The 24,663-nt window shown below is 36.9% G+C and overlaps 1 protein-coding gene across 5 annotated transcripts in view; it reads right to left on the bottom strand.

Annotated features, from left to right (window-relative positions):
• Positions 1-459: 459 nt before the first annotated feature.
• The window catches only part of GPATCH2 (G-patch domain containing 2), a 207,294-nt gene continuing 183,090 nt past the window's right edge, over positions 460-24,663 (bottom strand). For all 5 annotated transcript variants that reach the window (XM_078356550.1, XM_035280883.3, XM_035280886.3 and 2 more), the window contains 2 exons: positions 24,179-24,267; positions 460-5,257 (listed from right to left, as the gene is read on the bottom strand). In XM_078356550.1, coding sequence (XP_078212676.1) covers positions 5,037-5,257; positions 24,179-24,267 — 310 coding nt within the window. In that variant the 3' untranslated portion in view covers positions 460-5,036. The remainder of the gene's footprint in view (positions 5,258-24,178; positions 24,268-24,663) is intronic.

The raw sequence follows: 24,663 nt of genomic DNA, 5'->3' as shown, positions 1-24,663 counted from the left end.
TTGCTGAGAACCTAATGACGCAATGCCAGTGTATTAGAAATACTGTGATTTTGCACGATAAGTTTCAAACATTTAATGTGTATTTCCCAAGTGCTTTGCAACCATCTAAAAATTATTTTATAAATTTCATGCCTTGTATATGTAATGTGGATTATTTATATCATTTCTATAATGACTTATAGCCATCAATGAGACACTTTAGAATCCCAGAGTAGTTACAGTCATGTAACAGAACTTTAGTTTTTTTTTCTTTGCTAAACTCATTTGCTTATCATAAATATGAAATCCTGGATTTGAAGAAATTTACTTCAATAAGTGATGGAAGAATTTGTTTGGATTTGGAGAGCATATATTTAGTGTAGTATTTCTCAGTCTTTCTGTTTTTACTGAAGAATACTGCTTTTAGAAATAACGAACTTTTTCAAAGAAATTTACTAGGAAGATGCAAAGAGACAAAGGTAGTTTTGGCTGTTTTACTTGAGATACTATTATAAATATACTTTTATCTCTACAATCTCAAAGCTGAAAAACCAAGCATTATACACATTCTTAAAATACTAGCAATTTACCTTGAAAGTTCAAAATGAAAAAAGAAACACAAAAGTAGCCTTCAATTGTTACCTTACTTCACCCTTGAAAAACTGAGAAATAAACACAAGACATTCTGATATTGCAAAAGGAGGGAGGTATGTGGATCTGAGGATGATTTAAACTGTCTGACAATTCAAAGACAGGAGACAACTCTAATGTACAGATAAAACTAAAAGTGGCAATAGTAGATCATACCCCTGGCAGTTAATGGCACTGACTCGCTAGAGACAAATCTGGATCTACTTAAAGTGTCAGGTGTGTAAAGTAATGAGTCTTTGCTTAGTAGGAACTCAGCAGAAGGAGCCTTCATGGTCCACTTGCCAGTGAAGTATGTATATTATATATATATATATATATGCCTGTTAAATAAATGAGCATTTAATAACTGTTGGACTAAAAAAAAAACTCTACTTATTTTAACAACTCTGCTCAGCTTTTTGGGAGAAAAAGATAAGTTTAATCAACATAGTGAAATGCCTCTTAACAGCAAACAAAACTCAACACTTTAATGAGTATTACGAAACACTTAATATGTCCAAACAGCTTTCTGACAGGCACAACTTTCCAAAAGGAAATGGAGTGATTGTAACACATTTGAACTCTGATACTTTAAGTGGTCAGAGAGAGCATGTTATATTAGAATCATAGAATCCTGGAGCAAAAGAGACCTTAAGCAAGTTAGGCTAATCCAGCTTCACAGAAACAATAAAAAACAGGGAAGTGTGGTAGAGCAGCTCACCATTGGCTATGAACACATTTGTGAGACACAAAAACTTTTCAGGGCTTAATAACAACAAACTGCACTATTAAATGCTAATTGTCAATGGGTTCTGATTTCAACACATTTTTGAAGTACTTCCAGTTTTTTAAAAATGACTCTAAGGTAAAAGGGAAACATTTAAAGCGCAGACAATGGACTGCTTATAAATAATGTTCTTAAGCATTACGTTTTATTCTTTCATTCTTTGTTGTACTATCAATATAACTTTCTACCAAAAGAAAAAACAAAAAAAATCAAAAATATTCTTTGCTAACAATTTCTTTACAATGCCAATTTAGATCACTTTTCTTTTTGAAAGACAAAATACTGGTGAAAATGGTTTTAAAAAGCATGTCAACAGTGATTTTTTTTTCTTTTGTGAAATATCTGCTCAAAATGAAATGTACTGAATAGAAGCAGCTGTCAGTTCAGTTTACAAGAATACCAATTCTCAACGTTAAAATAAACATTAATAAAAGGCACTGTAAGTACATCTGTGGGTACACATTATGTATATCTTTACCCCTACTGTGTTTACTTCGGTTTGATAGCCACAGTATGAGTTACAAAATACGTGGTATTTAAATGCTGAGTTCAATTTATTGGCAGATTTTAGTTAGCAACGAATTTTTATTTAAAAGGGTGCCATATCGTTTATAAATAAAAGCAACCAAATTAAATATTGTATTTGGGGAGAAGAAAAGACTCCAGCACAGTCTGGTCATTATCAAGTAGAACAAATAAATTTTTTAAACAGTCAAGTTGCTAATGTACTCATGCTGAGCATCTCTTGGCTATTCCAGGTAATTAGGATAGAAAAGAGAGACCTATGCACTCTCTACAATTTTTAGTACAACCAATTAATCTGCTATGAGCCTGTAGATGGTGTAGAGGAGTGGCTTCACAAAGAAGCAGAAGAAATATCTTACTCTCTTTTTAAGGAAATATAAATGATACAGTCTAAATCTTGAGTTTCTATGGACATAGTAATTATGGCAACAAATTAACGGTAACTATACATAAAACACAAATTAGTGGGCTTCAGATAGTGAAAGAGATTTGATTTACACTAAAAACTTCGTATTTTAATTGTGAGTATCTGCTTCTCCAATTAAGTTCAGGTACGACCAAAACATCAGGTCTGCACTGAATTTTCTTAAAGACTGAATGCTGAGGGCATGTCAGTATGAGTATGGGGGAAGCTTGGGATGTTATCACTTCTCTGCTTTGAGTGCTGATTCACATATCCGGTAGAGCACATATATTCTTACAATTAACACTTCAACAGAATAAGAAGTATTTTTAAGTCCTTTGTGAATCACATAGAGGGCTCTAGGTGTCAAGATGAAGAACTTTCTTCTATTAGCTGAAAATACAAAGAAGAAATTTTGTTTTAGGTGTTTTAGGTGTTGGAGAAGCAACAGAAGTTGCTTCAGAAGATTTGTACCTGTCCAGAACAGCCACAATAAAGAACATTCATCAGGACTGCAATATGTAATGAAGAAGTTCCCTAGACACTAGCCTGGTATATATACTGCTCTTCTTCACTGGGTTTTTACCTCCATTAGAACATGGTTGGGTGAAAAAGAACGGCCAAGTCCTCAGGAGTTTGGAACCAGACATACAGTGACCTCATTGTTTGCTATCAGTGGCTTCAAACCTGCCTTTTTGAGATTCTAGGGTTTTAAAAGATCTCCAGGCAATCAAATTCAGAAAAAGTGCAAAGACCAAATTTTGAATAGACCCTAGAGCACAATATACTATCACAAAGCAGTTTTAAAACTTGTATATAATCTCCCCACTTCGATGAGCATTTAGAAAGTATCTATTTAAAAAATGGCAAATTTCTAAGTAACAAACTTGTAGAAAGCAATCGTACCATGGGATTACTTTATCCAATAAGAATGCTTCAAAAGAACACCTCTTCTGGTCACCCATAGTCCCCTAACCAACCTGTCCTCTAGGCACAATATCCCCGGGAACAAAGATAATTCTGAAGAAATGTACATTTGGCAAACTGTGAAGGCTTTCAAATAGCAGGTTGGCCTTCTCCTCCCTAGCTGGCAGGATTTGTTTTAGGGAATCACCTGAGAAAGGTCTGTTACATGCATAAAACCTCTTTTGAACCCTTTTCAAAACTCTTCTGGGGGCTGGGAGTGGTGGTTCATGCCTGTAATCCCAGCACTTTTGGGGGTCAAGGTGGGAGAATCACTTGAGGTCAGGAGTTCGAGACCAGCCTGGCCAACATGGTGAAACCCCATCTATAATAAAAATACAAAAATTAGCTGAGTGTGGTGGTGGGTACCTGTAACCCAGCTACCTGGGAGACTGAGGCAGAACAATCATTTGAATCTGGGAGGGGAGGCTGCAGTGAGCCGAAACTGTGCCACTGCACTCCAGCTTGGGCGACAGAGTCAGACTCTGTCAAAAAAAAAAAAAAAAAAAAACCCAAAAAAACTCTTTTGGGGAGTGACAAGATTTTAAAAATCCATTAGAATGGTGATTCACATGTGTTATTTCAGTATTTACTCAACCCATAAAGCCATTATAAAGAGAATGATAATCATCATCATAAGTTGTTAATAATGAAGATAATCAAGATCTTCTAAACCAAAAGCAATTTAGAATCTCTGATACTATGAAGTAAATGACTCAGAAATAGCTCAATACTAGGCACATAATAAAAACGACTGGTTTTGCTAGGTTTTAAAGTAACATCTGGGATCCAAAAGGGGCAAATCAGTACCATTCACTTCTTTTGTCACCTTGTAAATGGGTTGGGCTATTGCCAGAAATCTGAGTGCTGGGAGAGCCATTGACTTCTTCATATAAATTGATTCAATATTGTAACAAAGTACTCCAATGATCAAAATTTAAAATTCGTTTACTACACTTGAGTTGATCTTAAGAAAAATATCAATCTTTGGGAAGACAGAGGTAGAGGTACATCTGGGTTAATAGAATTTACAGTTCAATCATGGTGAATTTAAAAAATACAGTTTTCTTTCAATAATTATTTAATGTTCTAAACGAGGAACAATTTATAAAATCTGCATTAAAGTAATGTTGAGGGCACTCTGGTGATAACAATGATGAGGTTTATTTTTGTCAAAATGTCCAAGGGAAACATTAATTGTTGTTTGTCAACTGTGAACGTCATACTACATTGTCTAAGTATGGACAATTAATGGGTATCACTCTGTCAGAAAATCCTCACAAAAAAGCCAAATTCAAGGAATATGAAATTGACAAGGCTTTTGCGTTACAAAGGTAGGGATGATATAAAACGCAATCCTTTCCTGCCTATCCCATTTTAGAAACCTGTGGGTGTGCTCACATTTGTCTGGGCATTGCAGCATTGCACACATACATGAATTAAGCAAAGCATCAGAAAGTATTGACACATGAGATTAAAGTAAATAAGAGAAAGGAGCTGCTCTTTATGCCTAAAAATAGCTGGAAATTACTGAAAAAAATTAAAGGGCAGAGGTTTTTGATTTAGCACCATGAATTGTGATGAAATTCCATTTCTCTCACTATGGCAGGACTGTATGCAGTTAGGAAGCTAGAGTGATGTGTTTTGAGGCAATGTAGATTTCTGCTTCAAAAACAGAAGCCATGTTATAATTTTAGAACAATGGGACATAGTGAATAAAGCCTGGAAAGCATTTCTTCTTTGCTTTTCTTAGGCAGATTTTCCTGCACTGGGGGTAGAAGTTGTGGGAGTACTTTTAGGTAGAGGAAATCCAAGTCCTAATCCCTTTGGTCTCTGCATGGCTTGAATTGGCTCAGAGATCCCCTTGCCATCTCGTCCAAGGCCTGACCCAGGCGTCCAGCCCATATTCTGAAGCATTCGGTTTCCAATATTATTTTCTAGGATTGGCTGGGCGTTTTCACCTACAAATCCTGAAATGATAAAATGATAGCACACATTAATTAGTAAGAACACTGGTGAACATATTAGGCTATGAAAACCATGTTCTCTTAAGTTTTTTTTTTTCAACCTGGTACCAGGAGGGGGTTGCATATTCATCTTTGGATACTTCTTGTAGTTGAGAGAACAATGGAAGAAAGATCTTGTTTAGAATTTCAATTCTAACACTCCATAGCAGGGTGAGTTATTCAGCCCCTCTGGGCTCTCACTTTCTCATCTGTGAACCAGGCATAATGCAACCTGCATTGCCTGACTCACAGAAATTTGTAGGACAGATATGATCATGTATGTAAAGAAACTTCTCAGTAAACCACAAAGTACTCTTCTAATGGATTTGTTTTCATCCTCATGTTAGCCTTATACATTATTCTGAAAATCACCAACCTATATTGTAGTATCTTACATTTGCCCATGACTTTGACCTTCGACAGAACCAAAAATTAAAATCAAACCAAACAAAAAGCACAACTGATGGAATCCTGAATTCCTAGGAATTTACATTCCTGTAATCTCCCTGTTTGGTATTTATTATTCAGTCTGAAACACATGCATCCTTTAGTTCCCTTTCTCCTTTTCCTTCCATGGCCATGTTTAAATGACTTTCTAATTAGGCTAGTAGAAAGAAAATAGAGGAAAATAATATTAAAGATAAATATATCATAAAATATATTATATAAATTTACAAGGACAAAGAGCACAAGTCCCTCCATAGGCTTCCAGGGATAGATATATTTCTTCCTGTTTCCCTCCCCTCTTCCTTCCCTTTTCTTCCTGCCTACCTTCATTTCTTATGTGAAAAAGAAGATTGACTAGTGCTTAACATGAAATTTAGATATCGATGTTGCTTACTGTATTTTCTTAGCAGACAATCGAGAAATACATCTATTTTAAGCATTTTTTTCTTTGATGACATTTTCACAACTAGGCTTCTAATTTAATTTTTTTTGTAGGCCCTTATAGAAAAAGTTGAGCATATATACCCTATGTTTGGTCTAGGGAAAAACTCAGAAGTACTAGATGGCTGAAGTCCAAGGATGGAGAAATTACCAAACAAAGAACGCAAGAACTTGAGTTATTTCCTTTAATTGCAGGCTTGGCCTTGGCTTCGGTCTGTATGCCCCAGGTGTGGTACAGCTTGGTTCTTTCCTTGGTTCATTTCTGTTCCTCCTCTCGCAGCAGGTATTAGATTATGGTGTATGAAAAGGGAAGGTACCAAATCTGGAGCCAACTACATACAAGCATCCAGAAATCTTAATTATCAGAGCATTTCTCATGGCTAGTCCCCTTTTAGAAGAATAAAGTGATTAACAAACAAATATTGGAGTCTGTTAGGAAAAAAAAAAGAGGGAAGTTATCTTAAAAAAAGGCTTTGTCTTAGTAAGAACATATTCAGCCCAGCCCTTACACCAGGGTTCAAATTTACGGGGATTCAGTGTCTGACACCATTCCCTCCATAGACTTCTAGGGATAAAGATACTACACTTTGCGAATTCTGCAGAATGCCTGTGGTATAGCAGCTGAGTCCTGGCTCTAGCATATTTCTGCTCTGAAATGTGGACTGTGTCTTCCTAGACAGAGGTTGAAACGAGCAGCTGTTGACATAACCACTCATTACTCTCAAAGGGTTGTGAGTCTCTTTAGCACCAACCTACGCCTCACCCCCCCCCGACTCCTTTTCTTATTTTTTATCTTTCTTTGAGATGGAGTTTCACTCTTATTACCCAGGCTGGAGTGCAATGGTGCGATCTCGGCTCACCACAACCTCCGCCTCCTGGGTTCAAGCAATTCTCCTACCTCAGCCTCCCGAGTAGCTGGGACTACAGGTTGTGCCACCATGCCCAGCTAAGTTTTGTATTTTTAGTAGAGATGGGGTTTCACCATGTTGACCAGGATGGGCTCGATCTCTTGACCTAGTGATCCACCCGCCTTGGCCTCCCAAAGTGCTGGGATTACAGGCGTGAGCCACCACGCCCAACCCTGCTACTCCTTTTCCATTGTCATTAGTTTTCTTCTTCCCTGACTCAGGATTATTATAGTACCTTCTCCCCGACTACCAAAAAGGAGTTAGAACTCTCTGTCCTAATGTTTCTCTGAGACTATGTTCAGAATGGCGGTACCAGCAGAGAAGGATCCTTGGATCTCAAACATCAATAAGAACAACAAAAATATTAACGAGAGGACTCCGGAGTACAGTAGTGTTCTCTGAGTGGTGGTTACCCAAATGGCCAATCTACTAGAATGTTCTTTAAACTACTCATATACTTTTTTTTTTTTTTGAGACAGAGTCTCACTCTGTTGCCCAGGTTGTAGTGCAATGGTGCAACCTTGGCTCACTGCAACCTTCTCCGCCTCCCAGGCTCAAGTGATTCTTATGCCTCAGCCTCTCGAGTAGCTGTGGTTACAGGTGTGTGCCATCACTGAACCTGGCTAATTTTTGTATTTTTTAGTAGGGGTTTCACCATATTTTGCATTTTTTAGATGGCGTTTCACTGTGTTGGCCAGGCTGGTCTTGAACTCCTGACCCCAAGTGATCCACCTACCTCAACCTCCCCAAGTGCTGGGATTACCGGTGTGAGCCACCACATCCAAACTGTACATATAAGTTTTTAAGTGTATTCTTTGGAATATGTATTTAGCAGCAAAAAATAAAATTATAATAAAAGTAATGTCAGCATTGAACCAACAGTATATCTTATCTGGTAATTTGTGTCTCACTTTGTGGGGCAAAGCAAGTGAGTCATTCTCTGTGATTCTTACTTGTAGAACAAGGAAAGTCACAAAATGCTAGACATGAGTTTTAATACCTACAACCCTCTTATTCACTATGGAGTAATCATCAATTGATTTTCAAAGCCCTTTATTAAACATTTTGGTATTCTCAATCTTCAGTGCATTTCAAGGCCAAGAATAGACCATATCATTGCCATTTGCTAAATTCCTTACAGGGAGTAAGAACTAGCCAATGATTAATTGGCTTTGGATTTCTCAAATGGATTCATAAATTATTGAAACAAGTACCTTAGCCATGTAACAGAAAGCACCTTCAACTACTTGTCTCTTGAGTGGCAACATCTAATGTCAAAGAAAAATTCTTGACTAGCATTATTTACCTCTTGAGAATGGCAAAATGCATATACTGAGATTATACATATATGTGTGAGTGTATGTGAGTGTGACAGGGAAAAATGGATCTCTTAGTCACACATACACACATATGCATGCACAAAACAAAAATCTTTTGTCAAAAATGTTTAATATAACAAAAAAGCCATTAATTTTTTATTTTAAAGTCATGAAATGGTGGTAACCAGGACAGACCACAGACCTCCAAGGTATACAGCTTTTTCTGGACAGCTGCTGGTCAGGTGTGCTAGGGAAAGCAGCGCCCTAGCATGTCATCTCATAGCCCTGATTTTTCAGTTATTGTCATGAATTAATTTAATTCTACTCTAAGCTAAGTCAGATCAGAGATCTAATGCTGCTCTGGGCTATACATCTGTTTACTCACATTTTTGACAGGACAGCTTGCAAAAGTTCAGGATTAAAATTTGTTTAATATTTAAGAAAAGACTAAGGCCAATTAAAATAGTTCTACAAAAATTGCTAAATTATGGTGAATTTTCAGTCCTAAAGTGAATAGCAAATGATAACTGATTCACTATTATAATTTTGAAATGTTGATATTTCAAGCAGAGCAGCCCGGCGTGATCACTATACTCTTATGCTTTTGCTTTTATATGATGGAAAAGAACTCGTTCTCATTTTTTTAAATGATGATTTCATTTCTCTTCTTCATAAATAAAACAACATCACACAAAAGAAAGCATTATCTTGTACTCGGAAGAAAAAAGAACATCTAATTCTTCAAATGCTAAATCTTTCCTCATAGAAACACAACCTAAAAAACAAAAAAAGTAACAGATACTTCTTTATTCATGGAAAATTATTCTAGAGTGAAATCTACTGTGGGCGTCTCATCCCTCCTTTATGAGATTAAGGCTCGGGATAGGAACAACTCAGTCTCAGCGCAGTATACACCACGACCATAATTTCCCTTTCTTTCACTCCTGGCACTGTTAAATCCTTTAAGACCTTTCCTAGAAGGCTCTCCTGCTCTGGCAGCTTTAGCAATACATTGCCTGCTAACCTTTCTGCCTGCTTCCGCTCCCAACCCCCTGTCTGCTGGATCTCTCATATCCATTACAGCTGAGTCGGTCCTTTCCCCTCAAATCTTCCAAAGAGTACCGTGGAGGGTAATTCACTTGCATAATTGGCTCAAGAGATGAAAATCTTGTATCGGCCTCTCTTAGCCACTAATCTATCCAGCTGACTGCAAGCCTAATTGGCAGCTTGTTTAGTAATTTGGCTCCTAAAGTGTTGTATTGATGTTGGATAAACAGCCAATGGAAGGGGAGGTGACACATGCTGCTTCCCATAGAACAGCCAGTGCACTCCGCCTCAGTCCCTACCCTGTATTCACAAGGCATTTATTAGTTTGTGATCACTCTTTCTTCCCATGCTCTTTTTGCCATTACTTGACTAGCCAACTGAGAGGCTGGGCTATTCTTATTAGCAATGTTATAACAATGGAGAGTTATAATACTGTCCTCTGTTCTCAGTAACTAATTTAGGGACATGGATTTTTTGATTATTGCTATGAACTCAAGGAACAGCATTAAGCAGAGTTTAAGGTGAGAGAAAGTGGTAGGTGTTACTACTCTTTGTCCAACGTTTTAATTCTTTCATTTCTTTAGAAAAGCTTCACTAATTCAGACTAGTCTTTATTTGATCCGCAATATGGCAGACATACTTCATGACACTTTTGTTAACTAAAATCAGTTTAAATAGTTAAGTATGTAAATATATGATACACTGACTTATTTAAATAACAGAAATTTAATGTAAAAACCAGTTTTTTTTCCTCCTTAAGTGATAAAACCTTTGTAGAGAATAAAAGACATGATCTGTTATTGACATGTTTGGAGGAGGAAGTGTTCTTATTAACATATGTTTTTAGTTAAACTGAAATATATTTCTTGTGGAAATGCTCATGTATCAGACAGTATGCATTTTCAAAAAATTTTAGAAAATGTGCAAATATAAAGCTGTTTTGGCCCTGAAGGAAGACAGGAACGTTTATCTGCTACAATATCATGAGGACCATTTTTGGTCTGCCTTCTCTAAAGCATACCTACACAAAGCATGTGGTATATTTGTTAGGTGTCTGACATTCATTATTTCTACACTTCATTCAAGAAGAAAATGTTTATGGTCCTCAGAGAGTTGAGGTAACTTAACCTTGACCACACAGTGAGTAAGCTAGGATTCAGACTTTGGTTGAGTTTACTCCAAAAGCCTACACGCCTTTCTTTACCTGAACTGCTTCCCTATAAGAATTTTTACCAGAGATGTTGTACAAACCATTAAAAAAATTCATGGAGCAATATGTGAACTGCAATATTAGGTTCTCTCAGTTTGTGTATGGACGCTATTTCACAAATATATCACAATTTGTGTATGGACAATATAACACAGGCACATTTAAATAATGTAGAATATAGTGATGTCCGCAGCCCTTAGAGATTATGAATGCTTCCATATCCATAATTTCTTCTGATCTTATCAACCTGAAAGGTGAGTATTATTGGCCCCATTTTATAGATGAAACTGATGTTTGGACAGGTAATTCATCTGTCCGAAATCAATTAGCTAAAAAGTACCCCAGTTAGAACTTGAACTTAGGACATTTGATCCCAAATGTTACCCTTTCTGCTGACTGAACTTAGAACTTGCAATATTATATCATCAACATTTTCTGATGCATGTGGAGTTGCGGGCAAGATGGCCAAATAGGAAAAACACCGGTCTGCAGCTCCCAGCAATATCAACGCAGAAGGTGGTTGATTTCTGCATTTCCAACTGAGGTACCTGGTTGGTTCATCTCCTTGAGACTGGTTAGACAGTGGGTGCAGCCCATGGAGGGTGAGCCGAAGCAGGGTGGGGCATTGCCTCACCCAGGAAGCACAAGGGGTCTGGGAGCTCCCTCCCCTAGCTAAGGAAAGCTGTGAGAGACTGTGCGGTGAGGAATGGTGCGCTCTGGCCCAGATACTACACTTTTCCATGGTCTTCACAACCCAAAGGCCAAGTGATTCCTTTGGGTACCCACGCCACAAAGGTCCTGGGTTTTAAGCAAAAAACTGGGTGGCCATTTGGGCAGACACTGAGCTAGCTGCAGGAGTATTTTTTCATATTCCAGTGGCGCCTGGAACACCAGCAAGACAGAACCATTCACTCCATTGACAAAAAGGCTGAGGCCAGTGAGCCAAATGGCCTAGCTCAATGGACCCCATCCCCACAGAGCTCAGCAAGCTAAGATCCACTGGCTTGGAATTATTGCTGCCAGCACAGCAGTCTGAAGTCCACCTGGGATGCTCCAGTTTGGTGGCGGGAAGAGTGTCTGCCATTACTAAGGCTTGAGTCGGCAATTTTCCTCTCACAGTATAAACAAAGCAGCTGGGAATTTAGAGCTGGGTGGAGCCCACCACAGCTTGGCAAAGCTGCTGTAGCCAGACTGCCTCTCTAGATTCCTCCTCTCTGGGCAGGGTATCTCTGAAAGAAAGGCAGCAGCTCTAGTCAGGGGTTTATAGATCAAACTCCCAACTCCCTGGACAGAGCACCTGGGGAAAGGGGTGGCTGTGGGTGCAGCTACAGCAGACGTAAATGTTCCTGCCTGCCACCTCTGAAGAGAGCAGTGGATCTCCCAGAACAGCACTTGCACTCTGCTAAGACACAGACTGCCTCCTCAAGTAGGTATCTGAGTCCCATGCCTCCTGACTGGGAGATACCTCCCAGCAGGGGTTGACAGACACCTCATACAGGAGAGTTTTGACTGGCGTCTGGCAGGTGTTCCTCTGGGATATAGCTTCCACAGGAAGGAACAGGCTGTAATCTTTGCTGTTCTGCAGCCTCTGCTGGTGATACCCAGGAAAACTGGGTCTAACGTGGACCTACATCAAACTCCAGCAGACCTACAGCAGAGGGGCCTGTTAAAAGAAAACTAACAAACAGAAAGGACTAGCACGAACATCAACAAAAAGAATGTCCACACAGAAACCTCATCTGAAGGTCACCAACATCAAAGACCAAAGGTAGATAAATTAATGAAGATGAAAAAGCAGTGTAAAAAGGCTGAAAATTCCAAAACCCAGAATGCCTCTTCTTCTCCAAAGGATCTCAACTCCTCTCCAGCAAGGGAATAAAACTGGATGGAGAATGAGTTTGACCAATTGACAGAAGAGAGCTTCAGAAGGAGGGTAATAGCAAACTCCTCTAAGCTAAAGGAGCATGTTCTAACCCAATACAAGGAGGTTAAAAACCTTGAAAACAGTTAGAAGAATTCCTAACTAGAATAATCAGTTTAGAGAAGAAAATAAATGACCTGATGGAGCTGAAAAACACAGCAAGAGAACTTTGTGAGGCATACACAAGTATCAATAGCCAAATCGATCAAGTGGAAGAAAGGATATCAGAGATTGAAGATCAACTAAATGAAATAAAGTGTGAAGACAAGATTAGAGAAAAAAGAATGAAAATAAACAAAGCCTCCAAAAAATATGGGGCTATCTGAAAAGAACAAACCTACATTTGATTGGTGTACCTGAAAGTTATGGGGAAAATGGAACCAAGGTGGGAAACACTCTTCAGAATATTACCCAGGAGAACTTCCCCAACCTAGCAAGACAGGCCAACATTCAAATTCAGGAAATACAGAGAACACCACAAAGATGCTCCTTGAGAAGTGCAACTCCAAGACACATAATCATCAGATTCACTAAAGCTGAAATGAAGGAAAAAATGTTAAGGGTAGCCAGAGAGGAAGGTCGGGTTACCCACAAAGGGAAGCCCAGCAGACTAACAGCGGTTCTCTCTGCAGAAACCCTAAAAGCCAGAAGAGAGTGGGGGCCAATATTCAACACTCTTAAAGAAAAGAATTTTCAACCCAGAATTTCATATCCAGCCAAACAAAGCATCGTAAGTGAAGGAGAAATAAAATCCTTTAAAGACAAGCAAATGCTGAGAGATCTTGTCACCACCAGGCATGCCTTACCAGAGCTCCTGAAGGAAGATCTAAATATGAAAAGGAAAAACAGATACCAGCTACTGCAAAAACATACAAAATTATAAAGACCATCAACACTCTGAAAAAACTGCATGAAGTAATGGGCAAAATAACCAGCTAGCATCAGGATGACAGGATCAGATTCACATATAACAATATTAACCTTAAATTTAAATGAGCTAAATGCCCCAGTTAACAAACACAGACTGGCAAATTGGGTAGAGTCAAGACCCATCAGTGTGCTGTATTCAGGAGACCCATCTGATGTGCAAAGACAAACATAAGCTCAAAATAAAGGGAAATAGGAATATTTACCAAGCAAATGGAAAGAAAGAAAAGAAAAGTAGGGGACGCAATCCTAGTCTCTGATAAAACAAGACTTTAAACAACATAATGGTAAAGGGATCAACGCAACAAGAGCTAACTATTCTAAACATATATGCACACAATACAAGAGGACTCAGATTCATAAAGCTAGTTCTTAGAGACCTACAAAAAGACTTAGAATCCCACACAATAATAGTGAGAGACTTTAATACCCCACTATCAATATTAGACAGATCAATGAGACAGAAAATTAACAAGGATATTCAGGGCCTGAACTCAGCTCTGGACCAAGCAGACCTATAGACATCTATAGAACTCTCTACCCCAATTCAACAAACATACATTCTTCTCAGCCTCACATCACACTTATTCTAAAATTGATCACATAACTGGAAGTAAAACACTCCTTGGCAAATGCAAAAAATGGAAATCATAGTAGTCTCTCAGACCACAGTGCAATCAAATTAGAACTCAGGATTAAGAAATTAACTCAAAACTGTACAACTATGTAGAATCTGAACAACCTGTTCCTGAATGACTACTGGGTAAATAACAAAATTAACAGAAATAAATAAGTCCTTTGAAACTAATGAGAACAAAGACACAACATACCAGAATCTCTGGGACACAGCTAAATCACTGTGTAGAGGAAAATTTATAGCACTAAATGCCCAAAGGAGAAAGTGGGAAAGATCTAAAATCAACACCCTAAATCACAATTAAAAGAACTAGAGAAGCAAAAGCAAACAAATTCAAAAGCTAGCAGAGGACAAGAAATAACTATGATCAGAGAAGAACTGAAGGAGATAGAGATACAAAAAATACTTCAAAAAAATCAGCAAGTCCAGGAGCTGATTTTTTGGAAAAGAGTAACAAAATAGACTGCTAGCCAGACTAATAAAGAAAAGAAAAAAGAATCATATAAATGCAATAAAAAAAGATAAAGGAGATATCACCACTGATCCCATAGAAATACCAATAACTATCAGAGAATACTATAAACACTTCTATGTAAATAAACTTGAAAATCTAGATGAGATGGATAAATTTCTGGACATATACACCCTCCCAAGACTAAACCAGGAAGAAGTTGACTGACTGAATAGACCAATAACAAGTTCAGAAATTGAAGCAGCAATTAACAGCCTACCAACCAAAAAAAGCAAAAGACCAGACAAATTCACATCCAAATTCTACCAGAGGTACAAAGAAGAGCTGGTACCATTCCTTCTGAAACTATTTCAAACAATAGAAAAAGTGGAATTCTTCTCCAAATCATTTTATAAGGCCAGCATCATCCTGATATCAAAACCTGTGAAAGACACAATAGAAAAAGAAAATTTCAGAACAACATCCCCAATGAACATCTATGTGAAAATCCTCAATAAAATACTGGCAAACTGAATCCAGCAGCACATCAAAAAGCCTATCCACCATGATCAAGTCAGCTTTACCCCTAGGATGCAAGGCTGGTTCAACATATGCAAATCAATAAACATAATCCATCACATCACAAAAATCACATGATGATCTCAATAGATACAGAAAAGGCCTTCAATAAAATTCAAAACCCCTTCATGTAAAAACTTTCAATAAACTAGGTATTGATGGAACATATCTCAAAATAATAAGAGCTATTTATGACAAAACCACAGCCAATACCATACTTAATGGGCAAAAGCTGGAAGCATTTCCTTTGAAAACTGGCACAAGACAAGGATGCCCTCTCTCACCACTTGTATTCAACACAGTATCAGTATTGGAAATTCTGACCAGGGAAATCACACAAGAGTAAGAAATATAGGGTATTCCAATAGGAAAAGAGGAAGTCAAATTGTCTCTGTTTGCAGGTGAGATGATTATATATTGAGAAAACCCCATCATCTCAGCCCAAAAATCTTCTTTAGCTGATGAACAACTTCAGCTAAGTCTCAGGATACAAAATCAAAGTGCAAATATCACAAGCATTCCTGCAAACCAATAATAGACAAGAACCAAATCATAAGCAAACTCCCATTCACAACTGCTCCAAAGAGGATAAAATACCTAAGAATATATTAGCAAAGGACGTGAAGGACCTCTTCAAGGAGAAATACAAACCTTTGTTTCATAAGAGATGAAACAAAGAAATGGAAAAACATTCCAGGCTCATGGATGGGAAGAATCAATATTATGAAATTACTGGCCAAGGTAATTTATACACTCAATGCTACCCCAATCAAGCTACCATTGACTTTCTTCACAGAATTAGAAAAGACTACTTATTAATTTTCATATGGAACCAAAAAGCAGCCCATATAGCCAAGTCAATCCTAAGCAAAAAGAACAAAGCTAGAGGCATCATACTACCCGACCTCAAACTATACTACAAAGTAACAGTAACTAAAAGAGCATGGTCCTGGTACCAAAACAGATATATAGACCAATGGAACAGAACAGAGGCCTCAGAAGTAATGCCACACATCTACAACCATCTGATTTTTGGCAAACCTGACAAAACAAGCAATGGGGAAAGGATTCCCTATTTAATAAATGGTGTTGGGAAAACCGGCTAGCCATATGCAGAAAACTGAAACTGGACCCTTTCCTTACACCTTATACAAAAAGTAACTCAAGATGGATTAAAGATTTAAACGTAAGACCTAAAACCACAACAACCCTAGAAGAAATCCTAGGCAATACCATTCAGGACATAGTCATGGGCAGAGGCTTCATGACTAAAACACCAAAAGCAATGGCAACAAAAGCCATAATTGACAACTGGGATCTAAGTAAACTAAAGAGCTTCTGCACAGCAAAAGAAACTATCATTAGAGTGAACAGGCAACCTACATTAAACATTTTGCAATCTATCCCTCTGACAAAGGGCTAATATCCAGAATCTACAAAGAACTTAAACAAACTTACAAGAAAAAAAAAAAGAATCCCATCAAAAAGTGGGTGAAGGATATGAACAGACACTTCTCAAAATAAGACATTTTTGTGGCCAACAAATATAAGAGAAAAAGCTTATCATCACTGGTCAGCAGAGAAATACAAATCAAAACCACAATGAGATTCCATCTCATGCCAGTTAGAGTGGCAATCATTAAAAAGTCAGGAAACAACAGATGCTGGAGAGGACGTGGAGAAATAGGAACACTTTTACATTGTTGGTGGGAGTGTGAATTAGTTCAACCATTGTGGAAGACAGTGTGACGATTCCTTAAGGATCTAGAACCAGAAATACCATTTGACCCAGGAATCCCATTACTGGGTATACTGCCAAAGGATTAGAAATCATTCTACTATAAAGACACATACACACGTATGTTTATTGCAGCATTGTTCACAATAGCAAAGACTTGGAGCCAACCCAAATGCCCATCAATGGTAGACTGGATAAAGAAAATGTAGCACATATATACCATAAAATACTATGCAGCCATAAAAAAGGGTAAGTTCATGTCCTTTGGAGGAACATGGATGAAGCTGGAAACCATTCTCAGCAAACTAACATAGGAAAAGAAAACCTAACACCACATGTTCCCACTCATAAAGGTGAGTTGAACAATGAGAACACATCGACACAGGGAGGGGAACATCACGCACTGGAGCCTCTCAGGGGTTGGGGGCCTAGGGAAGGGATAGCATTAGGAGAAATACCTAATGTAGATGACAGGTTGATGGGTACAGCAAACCACCATGGCACATGTATACCTATGTAACAAACCTGCACATTCTGCACATGTATCCCAGAACTTAAAGTATAATAAAAACAAAAACAAAAACATGAAACATTTTCTACTATATCATTTGTTTTGCCACATTTCCCCAACTGACTAAGGTTTTATTCTATTCACAAATTTCTAACTCTTGGAAAAAGTACAAATCCGAAGAAGCATAGCAAATCTGACTAAAGAGTGTATTCTAACTCCTGAAATACCTCAAGATTCATTTTGTTTGTTACAAATCTAATTACTCTAGCTTTCTTTGGCTAATACTTAAATTAAACCTTGTATTTGTTTGTATTTATGGAAAAAGCATATAATGAGTTTTCTTCTGTTATGCATTATAATCCTTAAATTTAACCTACATATTTTCTCTATTTGCATTTATTGTGATTACTAATAAACCTAGATTTATTTTTACTATATTATTTAATGCTATTAACCTTGCTTTTTCTATGAATTTTTATTTCCTCTTCTCTGGCATTTATTGCTTGCTTATATTATCTTGAAACTATGTACAATATTTCTATCCTTTTAAGTAATGATCTTTAAAAGTAAACATGCACAGCTGACTTATTTCCTCACATTTTAAATATTATTGTCCAGAGTGTTAGTTCCATCTTACTTTTACACATCCAAATTAATCATCTACATGGTCACTGTCATCATCATTACTACTTTTATGCAGTCAATGTTAACTTAGCTTTTAGTACATTCTCGGCAGTTTCTTTGCTCATCATTACTTCCTGAATTACATTCTTTTTTAATGGATTCTGTTTTCTTCTACAAGAGGTATCAAATTAGTAATGGTCACTCTTTCTCAGAAATGACTTTATTTCACCCTCAGTCTTGGGTAATAATTTAGCTGCATATGTAACTCAGGTTGATTTGGTTATTTTGTCTTAGCACTTTGGAAATATTCTCTCTTAAGTTCGCAATTGTACTGCTGTTTCTAAGTTTGCTACCAGTATAATTTCATTCCTACATAGGTTATACTTTTTCTTCTTGGCTGCTCTTAAGTTATTCTCCTTGTCTTTAGTATTCTGAAGTTTTATTACAATGTGACTTTTTTATATTTAGTATTTCTTGATATAGACTTGTATTTGTTGAATATGAAAACTGATGTTTTCCTTCCATTCTAAAAATTCTTATTTTCCTGAATATTGCACCATCCTGCCCTTCTGTCTGTAAATTCTATTAGACATAGGTTGAACTTCATTGCCCTTAAGTCCTTCCACTTCTTTTATAATTTTCATCATTTTATCTCTCTGTGCTGCTTTTATGTAGCATAGAGCCCACTCTTCTGATCTCTCCTAAAGTTCAGTGTCTTTTCAGCTGTATCTGTCATTTAACCCATTCAGTGATTTGCATAGTTTTTGAGATATTTTCATAATAAAATAATCCAAAATTTTTACTTGATTCTTGACCACATTTGTCGTTTCTTTGTCTACAGTTATTTCCTTTCCTTTTTGAATTTGTTTTTCTAACTACCTTTTTAGTTTTGGTTTATGGGATCGTCATTGGTAGGCTTTTATTTGTGGGGCTTCTTTGAGGCTTGGGTTGAAGGCCTACACCTTTAGAGTGGCTTTGAATGTGCTTCAAAAACCAGTTTTATGTTAATTTTTGGCTTAGGGTAATTTTAAACTAGAAACTCATGTGAGGGTAGCTTCTTGGTTACAAATCTTCAGAGCATTTTCTATTTGGAGCCCAAGCAGAAACAAGATTCTTTATCTTCTACCGTGCCTGTGGATGGGTTTTGTTTCCAGTCTGCCCATTTCTGAGGATGGAGCTTTTAGAGGTTTTGATCTGATCAGGAGATGTATGCTCGGTTCCCAGGCTTGACCCCCTGTCCACTGGGAAACTAACAAACATGCCTTAGCTTTTTGAGCTTGGCAATGGTGTGAGTGAGTGTGGGAGCTGCTTAGGGCCATTTTGGTCCTGAACATTTCCCTCTCTTTCCTGTAGTCTCAGCTAGCTGTCTAAGAAGATGGCTTCAAATTTGATTCAGCATTTTTAGGTGCTCTGTAGTTTAAGTGTTTTCTCATTATTTGGTCTTTTATCAGAAAACAGCAATTCTTTTCTATCTAACATGTGTGCTTCCTCTGTCCATCCTGTACTGAATGATAATGGAAAACTGTTTATTAAGATTCTACTAAACACATAACTGAAAAGTGGCTTGGTGGTGTATGTGTCAAGAGGTGAAGGATTGCATATATCCTAGGCTTACTATTCATTCAGATAGAGTCTGGTTTCAAAATTAATAACAAGCCCCTTGGAAAAGTCTGCCTCTTTTAAAATCCTGAAAGAGCTATGATAATCTACAGCAGCTATATGAACCCAGGGGTCTCAGGAAATAAAAATATAATTATTGATAAGACAAATTTGGACAACTAAAATCGAATACCTTTTTATTATGTTTGGTATGACTTTAAATTACAAAGGAGCCTTTAAAAAGTCTTCACCCATTATTATTATTTACAACCTGCCTTCATTGCCTTAAATATTCATGAAGATTATTTTCCTATGGACATATCAGTAGGATGCGGAGGAAAAAGTTGAATAGTCACAAAAAGCTGTAATGCAACCTCTTGCTAAGAACTCACATGTTCATTTAAAAAAATAAAAAAACTACCCTGGAACAATATGTATATCAAGACATTAAACTTCAAAAGGCATTTCATTTGCATAACTTAAAATGAAAAAAGGCGTACTCCTTATAATAAATATTTCACTATAATATTATTTCAACAGAAAGCAAAATAGTAACAGGCAATATTAACTGTGGATAACATTGAATTTTATACTGTACAGTGCAGAAAATTTTTAAAAAATACAGTAGCCACAATCTCTCAATAAATGTACTTAAATCTTTGTACTATTGAATTCTCAATAAGCTATACCTTCTGCCTACCAAAAACACAGACCACAACCGATACTGCTAACTGCCGTTTTAAAAAGCGTTAATAATATTCCTCTTATTTTGTTCACTGCTTTTCTTCACCTTTACAGATGACATTTTTCAAACTATAAAATGCATTCTGCTGGCAAACCTTCTTGCTCCGACAGTTCTCAATTTTATAATAGCAAATCTACACCCTTTGCTACCGAGACATCCACTATCTTTCGGTATGTGACTTTGAACGAGGCAGAGAACAAGCTATACATTAAAAAAATCAATATCTAACTTTATCAATATTCATTTTATTTTGTCAATACAAAATACAAAGGTGAAAGAGCAGTAAATAAGGTAAAGCACTGGAATAAATTTGGTGTCCCTGTCACAATTAATACATGCTCAAATGATAACACTGCTCTTAGTCCAGAGCTTTCTAAAGTGACTGAAATTAGGCTTCAAAGCTATTGCTAAAAGAGGGTGAGAAAAATTCTCAATACACTAGCAGGTAAACATAATCAATTCTGGGTTATTAATTTCATAGGGAGCTTTAAGTCTTTTATTAAAAGTGTTATTTATTATGAATACAATTTATCTTTGGTCATAAATTGTTATACAAACCCAGTTTTGGATTTAAAGTGCCTAATTATAGTTTTCTGAGAATTTTTTGGTAAATCCTTTCCAAACTTGCTGTTTGACTGCATGATATTTCACATATAAATCAGAGGGTTATCAAACAATATTCAAGCTGTCAGTCTTTTACCTCTTACTCCCTATTTCAAATAAAACAGAGTTATCTTCTGCACTTTTTCTTGTTTAGAATTAATGCTGACCAAAGGCAAAAGAAACTGTGAAAATATATCTCAATTCAATGTGTTTTTCAGGAATTCTGAAAGGGCCTATAAAAGGGCAAGAATATTGTCCTGAGCTCAAATTCAGAAGTTTACAAATGTACCTGACTCTTTATTATGTGACTGACTCTTTAAGAATTTGAAAATTGTAATTTTCAGAGACAAGATGATCTAGGATTCATACCCTCATTATCAAAGTGTATTTATGCAAAAACATTTCTTACTTGAATTTGGATAATAATCTTCACCTTAGAATTGATTCATTAGTATTAAAAAATATTCTATTTAAAACTGAGGACTTTAACCTCAATCTCTTCCTCTTTGAGAGAAACAGTTATGCGTAGATTTTAAAAATGCATTGAAAATGAGTGATGTAATTCTGCTCTACTACTTTTTGAGTAAAGGGTGCATTAAATTTCTACGAATTTTATCTTCAAAGTAAAAATGTAGTAGTACCAAAATCCTGAATCTTAAGAGAATCACAATTGTGAAATATAAAATCTGGAACAGGTGCTGTAAGCTTATGGAAAAAAAAAATCATTTTAGGCTAAAGTTTAATGTTTGTGGCCATACGCCATATAAATGATTTCCTCTGATGTTACTGAGTTGTAACGTCAAAATCACCTTGCAGAAATAATTATATTATCTGCTCCTCAACCATTATGCATTTTCCTTTTCACTTCACATATGTTCGGAGTGTTGGGACGTGACCCCAGTATTTTCTTTTCCTTATTGCTGCCACGAAGGGGCTTTAGCAGCATTCCTAAGATTGTTCTTGTACTGCTTCTGCCACTAATGCTTGAATCACTGAAAGATAAGAAAATTCAGGGACCATTCAACTGGAATGGGGATGTTAAAGAATCCTATACCTGCCTTATGAAAGATCTGAATTGCAGGACTGATGACACGTTTTTCATCCAAAATGTGGCTACATGTTCCTACATGAAGAGATATATTAGAAGTATTTCATGAATATTCTGCATTTCTACATAGTAATAGCTAGATAAATCTTCTACAAAATTTAAGGCATATAGTAGTGCGTTTATGTCAGCATGTGCAATAGGACAATCTTTATATATTTATGTAATATGTATATAAAGAATATATATATTCTTACAAAGAGGCTGTCAGTACATTGTTACAGAGCGAGCATAGATTTAGGAGTTATGCAGACCTAGGCTTGAACCTTCCCTTCTGTTCGATAATTCTGTCGTCTTAGTAGCTAACCTAACACTTCTTTGCCTCTTAATTTTATGATCTTTAAAGTGATAACACCATCTCCCTCACACAATTGTTATAAAGAGAAAATAATAAAGTTTCTGCTATACAGTAGGTACCCAATAAGTGGCAAATATTATTCTACACAAATACAAATGCACTCTACACACAGGTGTTTCCAAATCTTGAAATTCAGTACAGCCAGAAGATGATCAGGTATACATCTAAATGCATAACTTTATAATGTGGCCCCTTAGATGAAAAGACTGCATTAGAAGTGCTCCGATTTTAAGTTATTCTTCAATTTTCCAGTGCTTAACTATAGAATACGTTCCCTAAATACAGAATGTAAACTTCTCATATTTTTTTTCTTTTAAACTCACCAGCAAACCCACCCCCCAAAAATCATGCATATATTTATATATACTTTTCTTTTTCCTGCTTGTTCTCCTGTTGATACAAATCTTATTTTCATAGGCTATAATATTAAAACCTCTGCCCAAATGAAGCTAAGAGAAAATTTCAAAATCTGAATGGTTAAAGACGCCAGGCAATAGGCCCAGGCTATTATTCTTTGTATTTACATTGAAAATCATTTTCTCATAGAGCTTACTGCATCACAAATCCATTATGGCTAACTTCGTTTATTCCTATGTGGGCGTCTACATTCTAATGCCCACTTGGGTTCCTCCTGTCACTGACTTTTATCTGTGCCTCCCTTACCACTACTCTTGCATGAGATTTTCAATACATACTAATTTTATTCACTACCTTCACTACAGGGTGAGTCTTTGCCCTTTCAGTAAGTGAGGCTTCCTGTCCTCTCTGGTTTATAGCGATGTCCCTCTGTTCAGCACTTGTGGTTTTCTCAACATCACACTCATGATTAGCATGGCATATTGTTAGAATGACATGATTTTCTGAGGTGGAAATGAGAGCTTTCTAAATCTAATACTAATGTTGTCTAAAGAAGGAAAGAGGAGGCCAGGTGTGGTGGCTCACACCTGTAATCCCAGCACTTTGGGAGGCTGAGGCGGGCGGATCACCTGAAGTCAGGAGTTTGAGAACAGCTTTGGCAACATAGTGAAACCCCATCTCTACTAAATATACAAAAATTAGGGTGTGGTGGCGAGTGCCTGTAATTCCAGCTACTTGGGAGGCTGAAGCTGAGGCTGAGGCTGAACCCGGGAGGCGGATGTTGCAATGAGCCGAGATCACGCCACTGAACTCCAGCCTGGGCGGCAGAGAGAGACTATCTCAACAACAACAATAGCAACAACAAGAAAAAAGAAAGAAAGGACTGCTACAGAGCTGGGATTCGAAACCAGTCTGCCACATTCGATAAGTCAGGTTTCCATCTCCTGCAACATGGTGTCTTGTATTTTGGGGCTGCAGCTATGCTTTTTGAATTTATTACTATTAATCTCTTCTACGGTTATTTGTCATTTCACCTATTTATGCCTTATTTTCCCCACAGGAATGTAAATTTATAGAGACCAAAGATAGGGCCTTTGAAATTTTTGTGTGCTTTTAATACCTTACACAAAACCTTGCAGTTGGGCAGGAATGTAAAAATACTTTAATGATCGGTTACCTGGAAATCTATACATGGAACACGCAATACATCCTGATACCAAATGCCAATGAGTTGTTTTAATAGTTTCTTGCAACTGTGGTTCTTCTTCACTGCAAGTGATTAAGAAGTATCTACATTTTATTCTTCAGGATTGATGAAATCCACATCTGTGTTCCACTCTAACCTGCGTTTGTTTTACCTGCGGTGGGAGGTCCAGGCAAAGGTGCGGCTTTTCTTCTCCGTTTGATGTCTCCCGTGCATAAGGATCCTAAATGCATGCTTGTTTGCCTACGAGTAATTATCAGAAAAAACTATTAACAAAGAAGAAAAAAAGACATAAATACACAGCTTGTATAATCTGAACCTAAATCAAAACATTCTCAGCAAAGATGGAGCGCATAGTAAAATCACCAATCTTGTTTATATCGAAACATAATTACGTTTGTTGACAAGCATTCAGCAGCTAAATGCGCCATCATAAATTGTTACTGGAAAGAATAATATAAAAGGAATGCTTTTTAATTTTCAAAACTGGCAATCTTTCTGGCTCAACATAAAATCAGGCACTGTTGCTTCTGACAGGAAAATAGCTAAGATTAATTATCTAAAGAGATCACAATATTGTTGCTAGGTTATCAATTGGTTACTAATGCTTTACTGTCAGACCAACATTTATTACAGGAA

Source organism: Callithrix jacchus, chromosome 19, assembly GCF_049354715.1.
Source record: "Callithrix jacchus isolate 240 chromosome 19, calJac240_pri, whole genome shotgun sequence".
In the NCBI taxonomy this organism is placed as follows: Eukaryota; Metazoa; Chordata; class Mammalia; order Primates; family Cebidae; genus Callithrix; species Callithrix jacchus.
The sequence above is the reverse complement of the archived record's forward strand: the minus strand, read 5'-3'. Positions and strand labels throughout refer to the sequence as shown.